The sequence below is a fragment of the Aulonocara sp. 'chitande type north' Nkhata Bay genome, linkage group LG1 (genome assembly GCF_057382095.1).
Source record: "Aulonocara sp. 'chitande type north' Nkhata Bay isolate Kocher_YH1m ecotype deep benthic linkage group LG1, A_spYH_male_GT1.1, whole genome shotgun sequence".
In the NCBI taxonomy this organism is placed as follows: Eukaryota; Metazoa; Chordata; class Actinopteri; order Cichliformes; family Cichlidae; genus Aulonocara; species Aulonocara sp. 'chitande type north' Nkhata Bay.
In genome coordinates, this window is record NC_141344.1 from 39,149,672 (window position 1) to 39,173,739 (window position 24,068).

Genomic DNA, 24,068 nt, shown 5'->3' on the forward strand with positions numbered 1-24,068 from the left:
AGCTTTGCTCAGTGTCATCAAAAAGGCATTAGCATATCAGCTTTTATCAAGTTAGAGCATGCATAATGCAGCCTATAAGACACAAAGAAGTGTCGGCTTTAAATTGAATTAACATTAATGATGCATTAATGTAAAGCCATTATAGCTTTAGAACACATTCATATCTTGGACACTGTCAGTCAGAGATGGAGTATCTCTAAGCTGAACCCATTCAAAGTCGTTTTCGAGCCTTATCTTTATCTGAAAGACAGAATTTAAAAATATATTGCTGTTGGTATTTCTAACAACCTCTTCTGCTCATTTAAAGCTCTGGATTTTTATTCTGGGACCTGAGCTTTCCATGACTCATCGTTCAAAAATAGTCGCTGTGTATCACACACTGGGCCTTGATGCAGGCTGACAGTTCATCCACTCTGTAAACAAGTGGCTTTAGCTCCTCCTTCTTTAATGCTACTCTTTGAGCCAACTTTATTCGTCTTGGCTGTTTCTCATAAGCAGAAGGTTTGATGAGCTGGGCTTCTGTTGTCAGAGGTGTCTGTGCTCTCAATGACATTATATACAGTGGGGCAAAAAAGTATTTAGTCAGCCACCGATTGTGCAAGTTCCCCCACCTAAAATGATGACAGAGGTCAGTAATTTGCACCAGAGGTACACTTCAACTGTGAGAGACAGAATGTGAAAAAAAAAATCCATGAATCCACATGGTAGGATTTGTAAAGAATTTATTCGTAAGTTAGGGTGGAAAATAAGTATTTGGTCACCTCAAACAAGGAAAATCTCTGGCTCTCACAGACCTGTAACGTCTTCTGTACGAAGCTTTTCTGTCCCCCACTCGTTACCTGTATGAATGGCACCTTGACACGCCATGTCGCAAGTTTTGTGAGGTGCTTTTTTGATATTTAATGGATCGGATTACATTTTTTATTTCTCTCCGATATCCAATCCAGTAATTTATACCAATAGGTAATATCGGATCGGTCCATCTCTACTACTGAGTCCTCAAAGTGCTTTCTGCTGATATCCGATACTTATGTGTTGTACCAAGTGAATCCATATAATAGGTTTTATGATTTTGATGTCCACACTTAACTCAATGTGCAACTTTATTGGCTGACAGTAGACAGTGTGTTGTGGTCCACAGGTGTAAAGTGCACTAAGATTTCAGAATGCAGCCTGAATACAATCATGTCAAAACTCAGTCTGAGCGTTATGGTGATGCCTAATTTTACCAGTTCTTGTCACATGCCAGGTGTCATGTTTCATTAGGGGCTCAGAGCTCCTGACTGATGCCTCCACACCTGATAGATACTCTTAATGAATTATCAGCACTGATGATGCTTCCAAATCTCTATTTAACTGAAACATGATGCCGGGCTGAGGGGCACAAGTGGCAATAGATTGGAACATCTACTCGGTAATCAACCCGCCATTTGTTGCTATGATGTCTCGGTGATCTTGGAACCACGAAAAGCCCAGTCCACTCCAGTATCCAATCACAATCCCACAATCAAACCGCTAGTCCTGACGATGACTGTTTTGTGTGAACCAACAGAAGAGACAGAACAATGAAGCAGTTTATGAAGCAATGCAGATGTATTCCATAAAAACGACAGACAGAACATCTTTGTGCAAATCTAATACAACAAAGATGTAAGAAGGAAAGAGAGAAGTGCAAAACTGGAGAAGAGTATGGAAAGATAAAAGGACAAGATAAAAGGGAAAGAATGCAGAAAAAATGGAAAGGAAGCGGGAAAAGATCGGAATGGAGGAGGAAAGAAGAGTAAAAAGTAAAGAATAACAGAAGAAAAGCAATAAAGTCAGAGGAGATGTCTGCATCTCAGTGATCACCAGGGAGCGTCTCCCACCCTGCTGCCAGAGCTGCTGGATAACTATCAGGCGGTGTGCCCAGTTGTTTCCCTGCAGATATCTTCGTGATAAGTGAGATGAAGCCAGCAGCCTTCACAGCCTCCTCACTGTGCAGCGGCATCAATCAGAATACATGAGCAACAATCATGCAGAGCGCAGGCTGGCTGATGTGACAGTGAGCGGATGAAGGTCAGTGGTTAATCACAGTTAAAGGGTAGACGCTGTCCTATGCGGAGGACTACAGTCAGAACAATTCCACGTATCTGCTGTCCGCTCCATCGCTGCCGTGTCACTCGAGAGGTTCAGTCATTCTGAATGATGACAGGCTAAAGGTCGCGCAGGTACAAAAGCACCATCACAGTAAAAGAGCCTAATTTACCTAAGAATTAAGGGTGGGCGATATAAATGATATAAACAATATAAATTTGGCCAACGATAGAAATTTTGACTATATCGCTCTATCGCATGTTGATGATGTCATCAAGCTGTGCCTGTTTTGGTCGAAAGCACTGCAGCAGCTAAAAACATTATCATCTGCAAATTATGGCGGGCGACAGTCATAGCAAAGAGATGAAGCACTTTTGAAATATGGGGAAAGCCAAAAACTGCGCTTCCTCCACTTTTCATTAATGTTGAATTCTCTCGCAGCTGCTCTATTCCCATGTTGTTGCAGTATATTAATAACTAACCTCGTATTGTGGATGAATGATCTCAGTTGTTCTCCTGACTGAAGTTTGGCCCGTGTATAGCATCCTGCTATGCGATTGCATTTGTCCCTGACCACCAGAATCCCTCACGTTAACTTTTATCGAGTGGAAAAAAAGTTGGCGTTCATCCTCCAGCTTCACTGTGCTAATGTTATGCTAACATAGCTGTGTCGCTAGCAATCACGTAGCACATCATTATATACCAGCTAGCCCAACTTCAGTAACCCTGCAAACGTCACTGCTGTTTAGTTTTCTGTCTTCATTTATGTTGGAAGTGATAGCAGAGCTGTACGTTTTAATTAGTTTCAAAAATCTCTCTGTCAGAACATGGTATGAAATGTTTAGGTGTAAACTAGCGAGCTAACTTCCTGTTAACTTCTAACTCCGTTAAATTTAATAAATTCTGTTTTCATGGATGTTAAACTTAATTGTTACACCTGGTAACGCAGCAACGCTGATGATTTAATTAAAGATGAAAGAATTTAGACCGTTTTTAACTCTTAGTGTTCGTTTGACTTTGGGACCTGAAGCGGACGGAGTTTTGGACCCAGATTACTCCGCAAAGCTCCTCACTACAGCAGCCGTAATGCTCTGATAATCCATCAAGCAGTGCGGCTTACTAAAGTTGTACTAAAACATTTTTTAACAGATTTCTGCACGCCCAAATCTGTTTGAGGTCAGTAAGCACAACCAGAATTCATACATAAGGCACACTCTCGATTTTTGAGAAAATTAAAGGATTTTTAGTGTAGAAAATACGTTATACAGAAGAAAAGAATATATCGTGATATATATCGTTACCGTACATGCTTCAAATTATATTGCGATATGAATTTTAGGCCATATCGCCCAGCCCTACTAAGAATGTTTGGTCTTCACTTCTTAAAATGCAATTTTTGTTGTAATTCAAATCTCTAAAAATAGCTTTTCTTACTTACCGACATAAGACAGACGGGGGGAATCTGACATACACATAAATTGTTATATGAATTTACGAGCATTTCAATCAATATTACCTAAAGATGACTTTGTTTTGTACCACTTGCACTGGCCAGCACCATCTCCAGGTCAGACAAACGTAGTTTCCTTGTTTCTTAACAACTAATATATTCGTTTAGGCTTAATCCCTTTGGTGTGTTTCAGTTGTGCAGAAGGCATCCTTTGGCAGAGCTGCATGACGTGCTTCCAATTCATAATTTTTCAATGAAATAAATGTATTTCAAATAAAACCATGATATTTTCTATATATAAAGGTGCTATAAGTACTGTTTAATGCCCCACATCAACCAAGCAAAACCCAAAAGTTCAAGTGGGACACAAACCAGGGTCTCCTATCTGTTACACCTACTTATTCCACAGACACCACTCTAACCTTCATTCATGAACATTATGGGCTTATATCTTGACATCCACCATTAGGGCTGTTCGATATAACGATATATATCAGATGACGATACGTCTATCGTTGCATTTTACGCTATCGTTTGTTTCGTGGTGTCGCAAAATAAACTGTTTACGGCAATATTTTTTCATGGTTTTGATGGTCACTGTAGTGGCTATATTAATTTATTAAAGTTCTCTCTTTCTCTTATATTTAATATAACCACACTACGGACGGACAAGCGCCTGTTTTTATGCGTTGTCGTTAGCAACAACGACGGTAACAGCATCGCGTGTCCGCTTGTTTATTTTCCACATAAACCTTTCACAATAAAGCTCAAGACGCCCAGCTGGAAACACTTCACGCAAGTCGAGCTGCCCGAGATTCACAGAATTTACAGAAAATGTTACATTTTTGTGATTTATATCGTTATCGGACGATAGATGTCTTAATATCGGGATATGAGATTTTGGTCATATCGCACAGCCCTATCCACCATCACTATCCCTAGTTCATCAAGGCAGTGACACAGAAAGACAAAAAGACACCTTGTGCATAATGGTGACATTCAGAAATGGCATAATATGTTGTCTATGGATGAGATTATTTTCATTATTTGGGAGAGAACCAGTGGTTAGAGCTACAACAGCCAAATCCAAGTTATAAAACTAATTACATGATTGATAAGGAGTTGTGAAAAGTGCATTAGTTTGGCCGGGATCATATCATCTGAAATGTCAGACACTTATTTTCAGCTGTGAAGTTTTCAGTTCCCTTTGGAAATGTTGGGTTGGGCTTGAGCGGACTTTTAGGTGACATACAGGAAGAATAAGGTTCATGCCCTTACATAAAAAACAAACAAACAAACATTAAAACTGTTCAAGAAAGGCCCAGTTAGCCTACTCCCACACTGAAGAAATAATAGTGAATAAAGTAAGAATAATTACAATCATCTTCTTCATATAAAACATACCCCAAAGCCCTCACACTTTCTTTTTCCCCTTTTTTGTTTTCCTTTTAATTTCGGGGGGAGGGGGGCATTTTGGTCCCAATGCAAAAGGTGAGCCACTGACAGTATGGTAAAATAAACATAATCTCCAAATATATATGTATATAGAGATATACATATTTTACAAAAGAAGCTTTCGATCTCCAAGGACGACGAAAATCAGCCTAACACACACACACACACATGCAACAGCGGCTGTGTGCAGCATAAACACACTTTAAGACAGTATTAGTAAATGGCCTGCATTTGTATAGCGCTTTTCTAGTCCATAGGACCCCAAAGCGCTTTACACTACATTCAGTCATTCACCCATTCACACACACATTCACACACTGGCGATAGCAAGCTACATTGTAGCCACAGCTGCCCTGGGGCGCGCTGACAGAGGCGAGGCTGCCGGACACAGGCGCCACCGGGCCCTCTGACCACCACCAGTAGGCAAACACGGGGTTAGTATCTTGCCCAAGGATATTTGGCATGCAGCCAGGATGCAGCCTGGGATCGAACCACCGACCTTCTGATTAGTGGCTGACCTGCTCTGCCACCTGAGCTACAGCCACCCACGTATTGGCACCATTAACACAACCAACCACACGTTGAGAAGATGAAATGAGTCCGGTCAGGCATGAGGAGGCCCAATTCAACCTCTGAGGAGGTTAGCCAACGATCCACTGCACTTCAGTGGAAAAAGAGATTTAATCCACACACACACAATCACCCTCCCTGTCCACATGCTGTTTCTGTATTTTCACGCTTACAACACGAGTGCTCCCACAGGACAAGAGGCAGCGCATGAAGCAGAGACAGAAAAAGCACTTGGTAAAAATTTCTAAATTGTACGCTACCATTGTTGGATACCAGCTGGACCAGAGGATAGGCGATGGACTAAATGGATTAAACAGATTTAGCTGTAATGAACTGATTCAAATATCACCAAAACAACATAATTCTAAAGTGTCATTGCTACGTATTGTTGCAATGAATTGAACAAGACATTCATGAAAGTTGCATTTTCAGGTGGTTCGATTATGTTTTTCCCCCCAAACACAATCGTTTCAGTGTAGCAAATGCAATAGAGAAGTTGTTCAAAACAAATGAATCATATTTTATAAATTTGCAATGTCAATAAACTGTTTCTATTTCTAAAATCCTGGACCTTCACCCACTCTTCCCCATGCTCCCAGAGACAACAGCATAATCTCATGGACAAACATGACAGCAACATCATGTGACTGGTAAATATGCAAACAGGTGACAGTAATGTTAATGTGCCTTCAAACACCTCACCTTTACAACGTAGCAACATGTAATGACTATTTGTCTTCATTCATTCAATTTATATACACTGTTAAAAAATACAAGAAAAAAGTTTAATCAGCATCGAGTCAAATTAACTTCTGAGATATTGACATGTGATCTGGTCAGTTAAGGGAGTTGTTGATCCATCTTAGCTGCTTTGGTGTTAATGAAGTTATTAACAGGTGCACTGGAGGACTCACAATGAGACAACTATCTTTCCCTGGTGCGCTGGTCTCCCATCATCTTTCCTGTTTTTTGAATGGTTTTGCGTTTGGCTAGGATCAGTGGTACCACTGCTAGCACGAGATCATACCTGGACCCTTCAGAGGTTGCACAGGTAGTTCAACGACTCCAAAATGCTGCAACGTGCCAAAGCCAGAAGGTGTCCTGTTGCCTTCCAGCACAGTCTCAAGAGCATGGAGATTTCAGGAGACACGCAGTTACACTACAAGAGCTGGACCTATAACCCATCAGCATGATCAGTATCTGCTCCTTTGTAGGAGGAACAGGATCAGTACTGCCAGAGCCCCACACCTCCAGCAGGCTACTGGTGTCAATGTCTTTGACCAAACAATCAGAAACAGACTTCCTGAAGGGTGGACTGAGAGCCCAACACTCTCTAGTGCAGTGTTTCCCAACCTTTTGGAGCCACGGCACATATTTCACATTACAAAAATCACACGACACCAAACAAAAATGTCCCGAAAAGCATATTGATCATTTTTCTCCACGCACCAGATATAGCAGAATTGGCTGGTTTCTTCTGACCACTACTCATGGTAGGGCCCTCATCTGGATCAGAGTTTTCTCCAGGACCAGGTCAGGCGGACTACTTCCTCTTTTCAAATATTTATCTATTGCTATTCATGCTGCATCATCTCACAGCATGACTATTATGTCATTTCTTCTTCGTCGTCTTCTGTTTTACTGGCATTTAGCAACCCATTGAATTAGAGCAGGTAGTTTTACTGCCCTCTAGTGGAAGACAATGTGATTGTTTTGCCTGTTACTCACGCTGGTCGCTTAGAGTACTAATCAGGTGGAACCAGATAATCTTCCACAGCACACCTGAACACTTCTCACGGCACAAGTATGTGCCACGGGTGGGTCCTGTGCTCACTGCCCAGCACTGTGGAGCCCGACTGACATTTTCCATAGAATACCAGAATTGGCAGGTACACCAGCGGCTCCCTGTGCTGTTCACAGATGAGAGCAAGTTCACCCTGAGCACATGTCACATGTGACAGGACGTTATGCTGCCTTCTCAGTATTACCAAGTTGATGGTGGGTCAGTGATAGTCTGGGGAGGCACACACAGACATCTCCGGGCCACAGAACCCTGAGTGCTGTTAGGTATCGAGATTACGTGGAATGTTCTTTTGGTTTTTAATCTTAAAGACTTGATTAGGTTTATGTCTCATCAGATTTTAATGTATAACTGATGATGTCAAAATTGAGTCTCCCAGTACCATTTAATACCAGCAATGAGGCAACAGTAAAGGTAGTAGACCACAGCACACAGCTATACTGTCAAAGTCTGTGTGAGTGTGAGATTGGCATGCACTATTATTGCTTCAATTATCCTGTCCTGAGCAGTTTCTGTCCTCCATCTCTTAGTAACCTGTGCTTCCTGTACAACACGCTCCTTTAAAACCAGCGTGACGCCAGTGTAAAGCCAGGGCAGACATGTGGGTGCTAGGCGGGACGATGGTAAGTCTTGTGTAAGGTGTTGATCTCCGAAGCATTGCTATAAATGTCAGGCTGCTCATCCCACCAGAACCATGCATTGGTGGTAGATATACACACTATAGCATCTTTGCATGAAGTGCATGTTAGTTCACAACAAAGGCCACTAAGGACTATGAGGTAGATATGGGAAAAGGTTGAGGGTGAAAACACAGGTGAAAGGACTGAGTTACCAGTGATCAGCAGAATGAATGACAGAACAGATGATTCTGAAGGTTATGTTGATCAAGCACTAAATCCTGAAGTTGTCCTTTACATCTCAGTTATAATTCAACATTTTTTTGCAACCATGACCTCATCGGCTTAAATCACTTTTTGTTTTTAATGGTTTCAATTATTCCAACTTATTACAAATTAGAGCAGGGCGATATGGCCAAAAATATTTATCACGAAATATATATCTGAAAATTTGCGATAACGATATAACTGACGATATAATTGATGCGAGACAAAATACAACTCCACAACTTTACTAGCACAAAAAAAACACCATCCATTTATTTTCACTTAAACAAGAAGCTGGTTTTTATGTGCATTAAAGCTATATAAAAATTTAACAGTACAAATGTAAATTCCTTGCTGAAAGTTTAACCAAAAGGCATTTCCAGTAGAAATGGGCTGACATATCCTGAGCATAACCATGTATAATATCCACTGAAGTTAAAAAGAGGTGCTTTGCAACATTAAACTGCAGTGTGCCAAATAAAAAAGTCAAATACGTATTTTTCAGACCATAAGGTGCACGGGATTATAAGACACATTAAGCAAAACAAAGCAGTCAGATAAATCAAACTTTATTCAACTCATTCTTCTTGCTTCCTCCACTTCTGTACCATTGATTCATTAATGCTGTATTCTATCACAGCTGGTCTATTCCCATGTTGTTGAAGTATATTAATGACTAACCTCGTATTGTGGATGGATTATCTCAGTTGTTCTCCTGACTGAAGTTTGCTCCGTTTACAGCATCCTGCCATGCGATTGCATTTGTCTCTAACCATCAGGAATCTTCACGTTAACTTTTATCGAGTGGAAAAGTGTTAGCGTTCATCCTGCAGCTTCACTGTTTATGTTATGCTAACATAGCTGTGTCGCTAGCGATCACGTAGCACATCATTATATATCAACTAGCCCAACTTCAGTAACCTTACAAACGTCACTGCTGTTTAGTTTTCTGTCTTCATTTATGTTGGAAGTGATAGCAGAGCTGTACGTTTGAATTTTTTCAGAAATCTCTCAGTCAGGACATGCTATCCGGTCGTTCAGTCTGACGTCACTAGCCGTGTCTGGGCCTAAACTCCGCTGCAGGTCCACATATCAAACGATCACTATGGCATTACTGAGAGTTGAAAAACTGTCTAAAGTCTTTCATCTTTAATAAAATGATCAGCGTTCTGCTCTACCAGGTGTCACAATTGAGTTTAACATCCATGAAAACAGAATTTATGACATTTAACGGAGTTAAAAGTTAGCAGGAAGTTAGCTCGCTAGCTTCTATCTAAATACAATATAGCATGTCCTGACTGCGGGGTTTTGGAAACAAAGTAAAACATACAGCTCTGTTATTCACTTCCAACATAAATGAAGACAGAAAACTAAACCGCAGTGACGTTTGTAGGGTTACTGAAGTTTGGCTAGCTGGTATATAATGATGTGCTACGTGACCACTAGCGACACAGCTATGTTAGCATAATATAAACAAGCTAACTTTTTTTCCATTCGATAAAAGTTAACGTGAGTGTTCTCGGTGGTCAGGAACAAATGTATTAAAGTGGATTAAAGGACGATGATTATTTGTAGCTATGCCCTACATCTCTAAATATGATAACGTGCATGCCTACAAATGTCACTGCTGTTTAGCATGGCAGGATGCTGTAAAAGGACCAAAACTTCAGCCAGGAGAACAACTGAGATAATCCATCCACAATACGAGGTTAGTCATTCATATACTGCTGCATGGGCTGGGCTGTAGTTACATCCTAAGGTTTTAAAAACTGAGCTTAAATAAATGATTAGTGGTAATAAAAGCCGAGGGAGGTCAACAGTGATCACTGACTGTTTTAGGAGCTTTTTGAGATTAAATATAAGAAAATACATAACACTAAACATGTTAACAACACAAAAGCCATATTAAACACAGACTACTTTAGGCCCAGAAGTAGGATTCGTCACGTCATCACTTAATGACCGGATATCATGCTAGCGAAACTAGCGAGCTAACTTCCGCTAGCTTCCTGCTAACTTCTAACTCTGTTAAATGTAATAAATTCTGTTTTCATGGATGCCTGGATGTTAAACTTCATAGTTACACCTGGTAAAGCAGCAACACTGATCATTTTATTAAAGATGAAAGAATTTAGACAGTTTTTAACTCTCAGTAATGCTGCAGTGTTCGTTTGACTTTGGGACCTGAAACGGAGGGAGTTTAGGACTCAGATAACTCCCAGATTTAATAATAATAATAATAATAATAATGGATTGGATTTATATAGCGCTTTTCAAGGCACCCAAAGCGCTTTACAATTCCACTATTCATTCACTCTCACATTCACACACTGGTGGAGGCAAGCTACAGTTGTAGCCACAGCTGCCCTGGGGTAGACTGACAGAAGCGAGGCTGCCATATCGCGCCATCGGCCCCTCTGGCCAACACCAGTAGGCGGTAGGGTAAAGTGTCTTGCCCAGGGACACAACGACCAGGACAGAGAGTCCAGGGATCGAACCGTCGACCTTCCGGTTACAGATGCGATTCCCAACCCCCTGAGACACGGTCGCCCACCTTAGAGCACCTTAGTCCAATAACGATGGCCTGCTTGCATGTTCTACAAAAAAATGTGCTTTGTCGTGTATCTGACGGACAAACACCAAACCAGTTCCACATAGGGTTGCCAACTCCCTGAAAAATAAATAAGGGACATCTCGTGGCCAGGGCCGGGCAACCCAGTTGTCTTCACCCTTCCCAGTGTGGTGAATTTTCTAGCTCTTTTTTTGTGTGTGAAATTTTTTTTTTTTTTAACCATTTGACTTGAAGTTGATTTAAGTAGATGCATATTCTATTCTTTGTGATATGAACACATGTGAAACAAGTGATCATTTAGCCATTTATTTTTAGCTCAAAATGACAACATTAACACATAAAACAGGTCTCTTTCTTAAACAGAAGCCTGTCATGCTTAACTTTTGAGAATATAAGTAAATCTTTCTTTAAAAGAACTCTGTCCTGCTTAACTTAAAATAATAGAAAATAATAGAAAGAAAAACATTCTTGTAACAGTGCACATTTAGTGCATTTAGTACAATTGGCTTCAGTTGAGGTATTATTTCAGCTTTTCTAATGCTAATCGGCTGCTCATGTTTGTAAACCCGCCTGTTCCCATGATTACGCATCTTAACTCATCATCATTATTCATCTGTGTATTACTTTTATGTATTAGTCATCTATTTGTTGTAATCATCTATCCTTGCAGTTGTTTATTACACAAAATAAGTTATATTATCACACTTCTGGCCACATAGCGCTGATATTCACTGCACATGCCCATATTAACTTTTTCCAGCCAGGTGTTTTCCTTTTCCCATTCTTCCCTTTCTCTGAGGGGAACAAACATTGCTGCTCTAATGCTGGGCTTACACTGTGCGGTTTTTGGCCCATTTTGAGACGATTTTTGAGTCGTGCGACCGTTTTGGTGATCGGACCGATTTTGGCCTTCATCGTGCATCGTGTAGTATACGTGGGGTAACGAGAAGTGATTAACACCTCACGACCAGCTCCCGATCATCAATCGCTCGTGAGGGTGTCACCACAGCCGCTCACACTGCTCACGCGCAAACACGTAAACGTCGGTGAAAAAGATGGAGCAGCACGGCTGTGCAGCGTGTGATCTGGACACAAGCGATGGAGGCACAACTTGTAGAACTTGTAGAACTCATCCGAGCCTTTTCGATGTGGCATCACAAAATGATCACGACCACAACAACCGTGAAAATAGTTGGATTTACATCGCTGCTTAATCACAGCTGCCTGATCAATGTTTTTCATTAGCAGTTTAGCAAAGTTGATGGTGGTGGTGTGTCTGTGTGAGTGAAAGACAGAGAGAGTGAGAGAGAGCGCGACAGATTCTCTGTTATAACCTTCATGTTATGGAGGCACAGTGTGAGCACTCAGGTCGCATCAGATCATCGGGTCGTATAGTGTGAGACCTGCATCGTGTCATGATTCGAGTTTTGAGGAGAAGACAAATGACTGCATGGTCTCAGTAGATGCCAGAATAGTGATCTTTATTACACACTTCTAAGACAGAAGCATGGGAAGACAAGCGTACAGCCACAGATCTCCGCCGGGCGGCGGCTCTCCCATATCTTTTATATTCTCCATGATGACATCACACAGACCTTCCTGGAAATGATAACTTCCCCTCAGTCAGAAAGTTCTCCTTCTATGTCCTGATGCAGACTAATGAAGTAATAATGAACTAATAACAGTGCATGTAAATGATATCAGTGAGATTAAAATAACATCCATTATCCTAACAACTCCTTTGAAACAATGTAAGACATTCAACATAATACAGGTCAATCCAACAGATCTAATGATTTTCACACTCTTCTAAGTCAGAGGTCTAATGCAAACTAAAACTACATACCATATTATAATGCAACTACTTTGATCTCATATATAAGGTAACATATGATAACAAAATAATCTCACAATCGTGACCTACGAACTTCTAACCTCTGCGAGTCAATCGTGCAGTTTGAGCAGGAGCTGAATCGCGCGACTGAAAAAAATCGCACAGTGTTTGCCCAGCTTTAGGTGTACTGTCGTCCGAGACTTGCACCGCAGTGTCGGCGTTTGTTTCCCTGTTGGCCATGCTTCTTGTTGTGGTCATCTGTTGTCTTCCGGTATTTTCTCCGCAAGCGACCTTTCCTCGACCAATGAGATGAGCGGTAATCTGAATTGTCATACTCGAATTGTCATAAGTGTGCTGTCAGCATGCGCGTTTTACCCATATTCTATCGTGATATTTCATTTTCTTATCGTTGCTTAACATTGTACCAGTATTACTGTGAACGGTATAATATGGCCCAGCCCTATTACAAATGTCTATTTAGTTTCTGTTTTTATTTAACTTATTTTCTTGCTTTTAAAACATAAAAATATTATTATATTTTCAATAATTAAATTTGCACAGTTTTCCTGAGAGAATGCAGGCTCTCATTCTAGATTACGTAGGGTGAAAAGTATGGACTCTCCACAGATTACCAGTCCAGCACCACAAAGACAGACGACCATGTCACATCTATGGTCAATTTATATAATCCAAACTTGTTGGGGTGCAGTAGGTACGGATATGGCAGCTAGTCAATAAGCCCATAATTACCAAATTACTAAACATGGAATAACTTTAATGTGTGATTTTAAAAGGTTTCTTAATCATGAACCCTGTCAGGATGATCTTTAAACTAACAAAAAGGGATTTTTTTTTTTGTTAATTAAATTGGCTTATATGTGACCTGTGTGACCCCAGCACAGTTTAACACTCCTGCATTTCACATGCACAGGATTATTCAGGATGAGCTCATTAGTTAGTGACTGACATGTCACTGGCCAATAAGCACGCAGTTTCACGGTCAGATCCAACATCCATATACAAAGATGACAGTGATGGAAGGGTTCATCTTCAAAATGATATTTCAGAAACCAGCAGCAACATCCATCTTATATACTGTGTATGGCACACACTTCAGGGGGATAACCGGTTTATTAAAAATGTGATTAACAGTTTGGCTGCTAAATTCTTATTTATTATATAGTTTTGCTTCATTTTTAGCATTATTATGCTTATTGTAATCCTTTGATCATTTATTCATCCACTGCTTATCCAACTTCCCTGGACCCAATCCCAGCTGAGTGAGCAAACAAATTCCCATCCACATCCAAATCCGATTTACAATCACCAACCTAACCTAAGATCCAAGTCTTTGGACTTTGGGATGAAACCTTTGGAAGAACAGGAAGAGCATGAGCTCAAACAGAAAGGCCAGCCACAAAGTTTCAACTTGAAGCCATTTTTTTTTCTGGGAGGGGACAGTGCTAACTGTTGTACCACCACGCCATCACTTGATTGGCTAGTTAATTAGTCTCTGAAAGGTTGAAAGTGGAGCACCTGGAGGAGACCAGTGCAAGGAACTACAACAGGGACTACTCGGTCCCCGAGCTATTCAGCTGCTTATCAAACATTTTGTACTCACCAAGCATATAAAGTTAACTATTTGTCGGCCTCTGTAGTAGTATGGCACCATCACTGTCCTCTAGAGTCAGATGATTTTCACTAGTCCAGATGCTGACTAACAGACACCATCCCCGTGAGGGAAGCAGGTTGAGTCCTGTATAATTCACACAGCCTTAAAATACACCGCTATCTGCCAGTAACCTCGCCCTGTTCTCTCATATTGGTGTGTTTAGCAAAGCCAGTAGAAATTCTTTCAACTTTATCAGTCATGGATAAAAATCTGAGATGACAAAAAGAAAACAAAATGTATTTATATGGAAATGATTTGGGTGATCCGGCGTCTAACGACGAACAAGGGAAATGTAAATGGGTCTTGTGCGGTGAACAAAAGAGACGTTCGTGTGCAAAACCTCGACAGAATAAATCCAATGCTTCGCTAAGTTTGGAGCAAAGGAAAGGAGAGACACAAAAAAGGGAACCTGCAGCACATCTGAAAATGTCAAACAAAATGGGACGAGATGGGGTCTCTTCAAAATGCCAATGGAAGCAGGAGGAGCGGCGCCTCAGTGATGCTTTCAACATGCACCTCCTTCAAATCCCATCTGGGTTTGGTACTATATTTTTAGGTAGCTGGTTAAATTTCGTTGTGCGAGAACGCAACGGTTATAACTTGAGCCAATAGCTGCCTGTTGCCATGACAACAGGGCCTCGGCTTCTTCTGAAATAAAGCCGAGGCGCGAAAGATTAGAGAAAGCTACAGGGGCAACCCCCAGACAGACAGAGGAGGGAATGGCTGGCAGTGAACACAACCATGTCAGCATTAAAACATGTTAAAAACACAACAGCCTTAATAAACACAGAGTAGTTTGGACCTGGAAGCAGGGTTCATCACATCATCTCGGTATAAAGAATAATAATCATAAATATAGAAGAAATGTCAGCAGGAAAGAGATTGCTGAAAGTACCGAGAGGGACATGATGTGACAAACACAAAACAAAAACAACAAGACTGACGAGGGAAAAAAAGGCCCAACGCTTTTTTTTCCTCCTATCGGCTGGGACTGCAAATAAAACTCCACGACATGACCGCACAGTTTTTAATATGTGACCACACACAAGCATAAATGTGGGCAACGACGTCTGACAATCACATAGGTGCAAAATCTCCCCACAGAAGTAAAGTAGTAAATTCGCCTTCATTGTACAGAGAGGCGACGGAGAAAGTACATGAGAAACTGAGGTTTTTATATTTGAAATGTAGAGAGAAATGCACTGTACCTGCATCATGTTCTGGTCTATTTCCTGCTCCTGTTGGTGTCTAAAGTGAATATTTGCCAATAGCAGCTTTGCAAAAAAGTAGTTATAGAAATCTAAGGACCTGAACATTTTCTACTATGTTGTAAGAATTACCACAAAGAATCTGGAAAACATGCAATGCTAAATATTATTCACATAGAAAAAAAGAACAGTGCATCAAACTCCTAACTCCTGTACATGGGACAATGCACTCATGACAGACAAGACACGGCCAGTGATTTTGCTTTTCTCTCCAAATCCCACTGACATGACCGGGAACCAGGTGATGAACTAGAACCCCAACTAAACCACATGAGCCGGGGATGACTGCATACGCAGAGAGTAAAATTGGTCTTACCTTCATAAGAACTGACTCACTGAGCTTTTCTCTGTTGACAATCTTTATGGCAACTTTCTGGTTTGTGACACAGTGGACACCCAGCTTCACCAGACCTGAAACACAAAAACGTAAATAAATTTCACATCAGTCGTCATTTCTTCATATTCTGAGTCACACTCGGAATATGCAAACTCATAACAAAAACATTTGAACAGAGGTTTTCATGGCAGGACGAAGTCTAACCATAGCTGACCATCATAGAAAGAAAACCCCGAACAATGAAGACGATGTGAGCAAGCACTTGATGGCAGTAAGATGGAAGAACTCCCTTTGAAGCAGGAACAGACCTGCATCAGGAAGGGGTTTCTATGAGCCGCTGTGGGTGGGGATAAGGTTGGGGTTGTTGTGTCACACAAGTCCTACATAAAGTTTTGTTAGACAATGTAGTCCGTAACTTTCTGAAGCAGATGTACTCGAGGTGCCCTTTCCTAAGTTTAGTTCTCAAAGTCTTACCTTATTTTATCTGTTTTTGAAGAAACGAGTCACAAAGAATATAAAACAAATAATTTGTTTTGATGTATTTCAGAACAAAGATGAAAGAAAACCACAAATCCTGATACAGGATTTTTTTTCATAGTTTAAAAGGAACGATTTATAATACTACACACTGATCCCAAACCACACAACTGCATATTAACATTACATATAAATATATACATTTAAAAAAATAATGCATAGAATCAGACATATCTGTTTCTTTCACCAGAGTATGGGAACAAATAAGCCCACTTCAGAATCAGAATCAATTTCTTCAATATTTTGAGTTTTAGGATTTTACCTATGTTCTTGTTCTAGTTCTGTAGTTCTGCTGGTACTGCTGGTATTTTATTGCAGCACTGGTTCTGTTGCCTAACACAGCGGTTCCCAACCCCTGGGCCACGGACCGGTAGTGGTCCGTGAGTCGTTTGAGGCTCGGGTGTGAAATTTATGGTTTTCAGGGTTTTTATCGTAAACTTGGTTTCCCTGGGTCTTTTCCCGTGTTGTAGTCGTGTGTCTTATTTTGAAAGAAATATTTGCGCGTTACCATAGCGACCAGAGCGCATTAAGGGGCAGAGAGGAGGACGTTACTCTCAGTGTTGTTGGCGCATTTCAGGAGGACGCTGATAATAAAGTTACACAGTTAATTCACGTTTATTATTATATTTACAAATTACCACAGTTTTCGTATTGGTCGTATCATTTTATTTTGTTGTATTTATCGGCGACACCTTAAAGGACGGTCTGTGAAAATATTGTGTAATAATAATGGATTGCATTTATATAGCGCTTTTCTAGGCGCTCAAAGCACTTTACAATTCCACTATTCATTCACTCTCACATTCACACACTGGTGCAGGCAAACCACAGTTGTAGCCACAGCTGCCCTGGGGCAGACTGACAGAAGCTGCCATATCGCGCCATCGGCCCCTCTGGCCAACACCAGTAGGCGGTAGGGTAAAGTGTCTTGCCCAAGGACACAACGACCAGGACAGAGAGAGCTGGGGATCGAACCGGCAACCTTCCAGTTACAGATGAGCTTCCCAACCCCCGAGCCACGGTCGCATTAAACCGGTCTGTGGCGCAAAAAAGGTTGGGGACCGCTGTATCAGAGCATTGGTTCTGTTGCCTAACACATTCATTGACATAGGATCTGGAAGGAATATCTCTTTTATCCAAACAACAACTACTGCAACTGGTTACACATTAAAAGAAATATATGATAATTAATAAAACACTAAGACCCAGTAGCAGACTAAAAGTGAAGTTAATGATTCTAGTTTGCACATGTATAGCTGGCTTTACTACAAGCTGATATAAACTCAGCTTTGTTAACCACATGGATAAAAATGTCACCGGCTTACATCTCCCAGGTTTCTTTATCACTGTGTACTTCTGAGAGCTGCCCTGATGTTATTCCACCATTCCAACAGAAATGTCAACACATACTACCTTTATCTTATTACAGTCACAATGACTCCATTCATCTTTATCAAAGCTCCGACACCAGGGGACTATATTTTACTTTGTGCTGAAGGTCTTCAGACAGCAGTGGAAATGCCACTGTGCATATGCACCTCTTTATTACGTGGCGCTGCATATATATTTCACAGGAGATGAGTGTGTCACTATTTGAAAGGTGATTTCCCTGCGGTGGTTCACAAGGAAGCGAGCGGAGCCGCGAGCAGCGGGGGTCTTTGGGCCAATATGGCAGCCTGGGGGCTCTTTTATGTCACCAGTTAGAACTGAAATGGCTTCCTGCGTGACATTCGCCGAGTCTTATTGATCTTGCTGTCAGAGAGGCTCGAGGACGGCTACAACTGCTTGCCATAATTCAGGACTAAGAAAGCCCTATAAAGGTTGCTCTGTATGAACACATTCAACCCAACAAGTTATGATAGGTGCTATAGAGGAGAGTACTCTGTGAGAGCTGAGCAGAAAGTAGCAAACTAGGAAGCAGAGATACTGTACCTACAGCTTAAATGTCTTGAATCAGCTATTGCGTGCTTTCAGAAAATTATAATTTTTATTTTTAATGTGAGCATCAAGCAATTATTGTTCCACTTGCACAGCATCATAAAGGGCTCATGACTGGCGCTGAACATCAGAGGAAATAACCACCAACTTTGGTCTTTTTGGTAGGGCTGTGCGATATGACCAAAATCTCATATTTCGATATACGACATTTATTGTCCCGAAAACGATATAAATCACAAAAATGTTAAATTTTCTGTAAATTCTGTGAATCTCAGCCAACTCGACTCGAAGTGTTTCCAGCTGGGCGTCGTGTACCTGGAGTCGAGTGTTTTGACCGATGCATGAAACTGTACATTTTTAAGGCACAAGTTGGAATGGCCGCCATTGTCTTTGTGAGTATTTATTACACGCCGTGCGTCGGGGAAAAGTCTGTTCTAACATTTGGAGCGCCTGCCGGCTCTTTTTTTTGCTTCTCATCCGTAAACTCTCTGCACACTCTTTCACGTGATTCTTGCATCGGTGGTAGAATTTAACACGCGTTTGTAATGACGCTAGTTCAGTTTACAACAGAGCTCATTCGCTCGGTCAGCAGATGGCAGTATCCTCGTATACTGGGGAGTAAACTGCCATTAAACGAACAGAAGAAGAAGAAAACATCTGCATATGCGCAGTAAGGATCGGGGAGTCCTGATCCGTAACTATCTTTTTATTTTTCGTTTTTGTCTACATTGTACTGAAATGCTTCATTATTGCAAGCATTTTAAGAGATACTTGTTATTCTTAACATCTTAACAGATACTCTGACCCATAACTATCGGAAAATGCTTTGAGCGGCAATAGTGGCCTTTTGCACGTGCGTGGTACGGATCGGGTTTACGGTACGGATCGGGTAGTGACAGGTCCCACATGCTGATATTACCGTCGTTGTTGCTAACGGCAACACGTAAAAACAGTCGCTTGTCCGTCCATAGTGTGGTTATTTTAAATATAAGAGAAAAAGAGAACTTTAAGAAATTAATATAGCCGCTACACTGACCATCAAAACCATGAAAAAATAAACAGTTTATTTTGCGACACCATGAAACAAACGATAGCGTGATATGAAACGACAGACGTTTTTATATCGTCATCTGATATATACCGTTATATCAAACAGCCCTACTTTTTGGTACAGTGATAACGAAGAGAAACATCCAAAGTAAAAGTCAGGAGAAACTCCCATCAAATAGTCCTAAAAAATTAATAAAGATGAAGAAACCAAACAAACACGAAAACTCCACCAGGTAAAACAAGCAAGTCACATGTTTAGCATAACTATGCGCTGTAGTAGTAGTAACCAGTGACAACCGGCGATGACCAAGCAGAAATCATAACTACGACTCTTTGCAATCACACCTTTACTGCTTTTGTAGAGGTTAAGTAACACCCAGGTGCTGCCAATCAATTACACTTGATTACCTGATCATCCGCCAGTATGACCACTGAGTTCTAGAAGTTAGTTGGTTTGGAGCATTCACCACAACCAGTACAGTGAATGCCCCACGAACTTCACCTTAAGGTCAGACTGTGCAATGGTCAGACAAATGGTAAAAAAGCCAAGACCTACATGTCAAAATCTAACATTCATAACTAACCTCCAGGCTTTGTTATCATACAATTAGAAAAGGACTGAGTAAGCATGGCTGGTTTAAGGTAGATGTCTTCTTTTTCTCTAAAAAGATGTGTGAGATTTCAGGTCTGTCAAGCTACATCTGAATAAACCACAAAATGTCTTTTGGACAGACAAGACCACAATGACGTCTGGTCATAACATACAGCGTTATGACCATAACGCACGGCTTGTTTTTCCACCGCATGTCCAGGGCACATTGAGGTAACCGAGTCAACCTTCAACTCCTTTTTATCCCAAAGCAGAGTGACATGCATGCGTCTGTTCAACAGCTAAAGCTTGGCTCATTGGGCCATGTAACAGGACACTGTTCCCAAGCACACCAGAAAATCTACAACAGAATGGCTGAAAAACAAAAGAATCAAGGTGGTACAACTGCCCGCTAAAAGTCCAGACCTCAACCCAACTGAAATGCTGTGGAGGGATATTTGGAGAGCTGTGCATACATGAATGCCCACAGTCCTAAATGAACTCAAACAATGACACAACAAAGAGTGGGCTAAAATTATGTGAGAGACTGATAAAGGCATATAGGAAATCGTTACATCAAGCTATTGTAGCTAAATGTGATTGTAAAAACTACTGAATCACAGAGTGTATTCCATTTTTTATGTTTTCTGACATGGAGTACCTCAGAATTGAAGATGTACTTTTTTTTTTACCTTGACTGTACAGAGCAAACCATCTCTTGCATTGTAAAGTTCAGCACAGCAGTGCTATAAGAGAATGTCCCACAGGTTGTGGATCATCTTCCATTATGGAGGGTTACCTTATAATGTAGGCATTTTTCTTACATTGCCACTGAACTGGTCTTGTTCCACAAAATAAAAGAAAGTGAATGCATAATGCATATGTTGAACAGGAGCAGGAGCAATGCAAAATGCATTATTCCAAATTCATACCAGACTACAACTCCAAACAATCCAACGGTAAATTCCAATACATGTAATGGTTGCGTAAATGTCCATATATCTCTTACTTCCCAAAGGCACATTAAACAAACTGGTCACTTATTGATTATCATACTTGTTATTAGGCTCTCTTGCACAGCATGTCTTTATCCTGTCTTCCTTCTCTCACCCCAACCGGTCGCAGCAGATGGCCCCGCCCCTCCCTGAGCCTGGTTCTGTCAGGCTCAGGTTCCCACTGTCACCAAAGTGCTTGCTCATAGGCGGTCATATGATTGTTGGGTTTTTCTCTGTATGTATTATTATAGGGTCTACCTTACAATATAAAGCACCTTGAGGCGACTGTTGCGATTTGGCGCTATGTAAATAAAACTAAACTAAATTGAATTGCTTATTGTCATTTTGAGTTAGTTCTGCTGCTGAACTTCTCTCTGATCACATCACTCATTAGAAAACCTTTCCATGTGTATATGGCACATAAATCTAAGAAGTCTACCCAATGAAATGAGGTTTCTCACTGAAGTTGTAGTGCAGTAATGTTTCAGCCCCTGCACCTCTATGAAAGGTATTTAAAGTGTATGTTATAGCTACATGGGCCCAATGAAGGCGATAAAGATGACTCATTTCCACTAAAAACACAGCTGTGTCCCGATAGTCTTCTTCACAGTTTTTCCTCCGTCTTATAATTACTCCTCTGACGCTGTAATGTGACTTTGTCTCAACAGAAAGCTATACGTTTTTAATTCTATACAGTATGAAAACAGTAAAAGCACTTTATGTTGAACAGTTTTCACTGTTTCTCTGTTCTTACAATCATAAAAAACAACTCCCAACTAGGCCCTTATGTAAAAACTTCTGACATTTCCATGTTACACAACAACCGCTGTTTCTCTCATTCCTGTATAATTCAGCAAGGAAGCGTCCGTAAAAGCTTGTACCTTTGCCGTTTGACACAGCCCCATCGATGTGCACACGCTGGTCTTTTTTGGTTATTTATGAAGGAAAGTTGAGTTTAGATCCTGGAACTTTACCCACCAGTCAAGGGACCCTATATGAAGTGTTATTCCTTTGGGAATAGTTCCATGAAATTGTGCTTAGATATTGAAGAATATTCCTTAAACTTTGTGCGAGAATGAGACATTTTCATGGCTTACATGGCACGTTTAATGGAGCTTTGGCAAATCTCGTACATTAGAACATTTTAAGATGACATTTTTACAAAATGCATTTAGACCTAGAGTCAGACAGTCCTCGTCAGTCATCTAAAGTACTCTATTAAATGTAATATTCTATCTATTAAATGCTTTTCTTAACAGGGAGAACATTTTGCATGCACTTAATGAAAGACTAAGAGATTTTTCAGCTTTTTCTTATGTTTTTAAAAAAATATAAGCATAATTTTAGCAGATGGTTTCTGAAGTAATTTATGTAATATGTGCATTATGTTACAAAGAGTTTCCTGCAAAGGAACCAGAAACCAGAAGATAAAAAATGCAAAAAATTATTTAAAGCATCAGAACAGTATAAATAACTGTACATTATGTTTTCGAGGTTAAATGATTTGGAAAATGCTGCTTGCTGGAAGGGGAAAAGTGCACAGCAGCCACAGTGGAAGCTTATTTCACATCACCTTCTGTGAGGCTGAGTGTGATGTGAAGTGTAGCGCTGCGATGTAAATATAAAGGACATTACAGGAGAGGAACATCATCAGCGAGTGTCGTACAATAAAATACAGTTTTCTCCTTTGCAACATGAAACATCCAGACGCACAAACATCAGAGACAACAATGGAAAGATGTGTGGGAGCTGAAGCTTTCACGACCTGTTTCATTGTTTAGGATTATGTTTTAAATGGTGCTGTCAGCGTTAATCTCGTTAAAATGACGTTAACGCCATAACCGCATTAACGCAGCAAATCTCCGTTAATGAGTTACTGTGGATCGTCCCGAGCATGAGGCGGCACGGCGTTACCGCCATGGGCGGCGGGCGGCCACAGTTTTGCTTATTGCATTTAAATATGACTTCAGGTGCCCGGTTAAGTCACGTTGGATAAATCGACATTAGCTTACAGCTTTTTATCTTTATTTTGAATTTCCCCCATCCATTATAGTCCAACAACAAACATGGAAGGATATGAAGTTTTAAAAATTACTGGCTTATATTACTTTTAACTCAAATTAAAGACATATGGATTTACATTTAGAATATATCTGATAGGTTTCCATAGTGCACTGTTAGCTCAAAACAATTATCCATCGCATTATCTTGACCACAGTTCAGCGGCTGGAGCCTATCCCAGCTGTCACAGGGCGTGAGACGGGATACAACCTGGACAGGTCACCATCACAGGGCCAACACTGAGACACAGACAGCCATTTACACCAACACACTTAAACTGAATTAGGATCAGCATGCATCTCCTGGGAGTACCCAGGACAACCCAGCAGATACGGGGGAATATGTAAAATCCTACAGAAAGAATCTATCCAGCTGGTAGATTCCTATCAGCAGTGTGCTGTGAATAACTGTCCCAGATTCCATTTCTTCAAAATGAAGTGGTAATGGACTAAAGAACACCTTTAAAACACAAACACTGACCGCTGCTGCTCCATGTTCAGTTTGAACTCATTCACTACGCAGACCTGAAGCTTCAACATTTCACAACGGAACAGCAGATTACAAATTTACTGTATTTTGACTCTTAAGAAAAGTGTTTTTAACTTACATGAACTCTGACGAATGAATCATTGCGACTGTTTGAAGCCACAACTGACTCAGTTTCATTGATTTCTCTCCCCTCGATCAGTTTGGTCCTCTGTGCTGAATCAGATCAATAATGTCCAGGACTTGTGAACTCTGCAGACCGAGCTTCTGCCAGAGGGGATGTGCCCTCGAGTCTTAAACTCCTGTCTCATTAAACCTTCTGTGTTTTCTCTCTGTGCTTTGGAGCTGAAAGCACAAATTGCTTTCAAAGTCCCAATTAAGGTTCTTTAATGAATACACACATATAATAAATCAGGCAGTGGAATCCAAAAAGTCAAAGACTACATGCGTATGGTTTTCAATGGCCACTTCTGGCATCTAATACATTTTAGATAAA

The 24,068-nt window shown here is 40.7% G+C and overlaps 1 protein-coding gene across 12 annotated transcripts in view; it reads right to left on the reverse strand.

Moving 5' to 3' along the window:
* LOC147339529 (serine/threonine-protein kinase BRSK2-like) overlaps window positions 1-24,068 on the reverse strand; it is a 151,842-nt gene that overhangs the window by 60,258 nt on the left and 67,516 nt on the right. For all 12 annotated transcript variants that reach the window (XM_086295346.1, XM_086295329.1, XM_086295311.1 and 9 more), the window contains exon 2: window positions 15,896-15,990. In XM_086295346.1, the coding sequence (XP_086151472.1) occupies window positions 15,896-15,990 (95 nt within the window). The remainder of the gene's footprint in view (window positions 1-15,895; window positions 15,991-24,068) is intronic.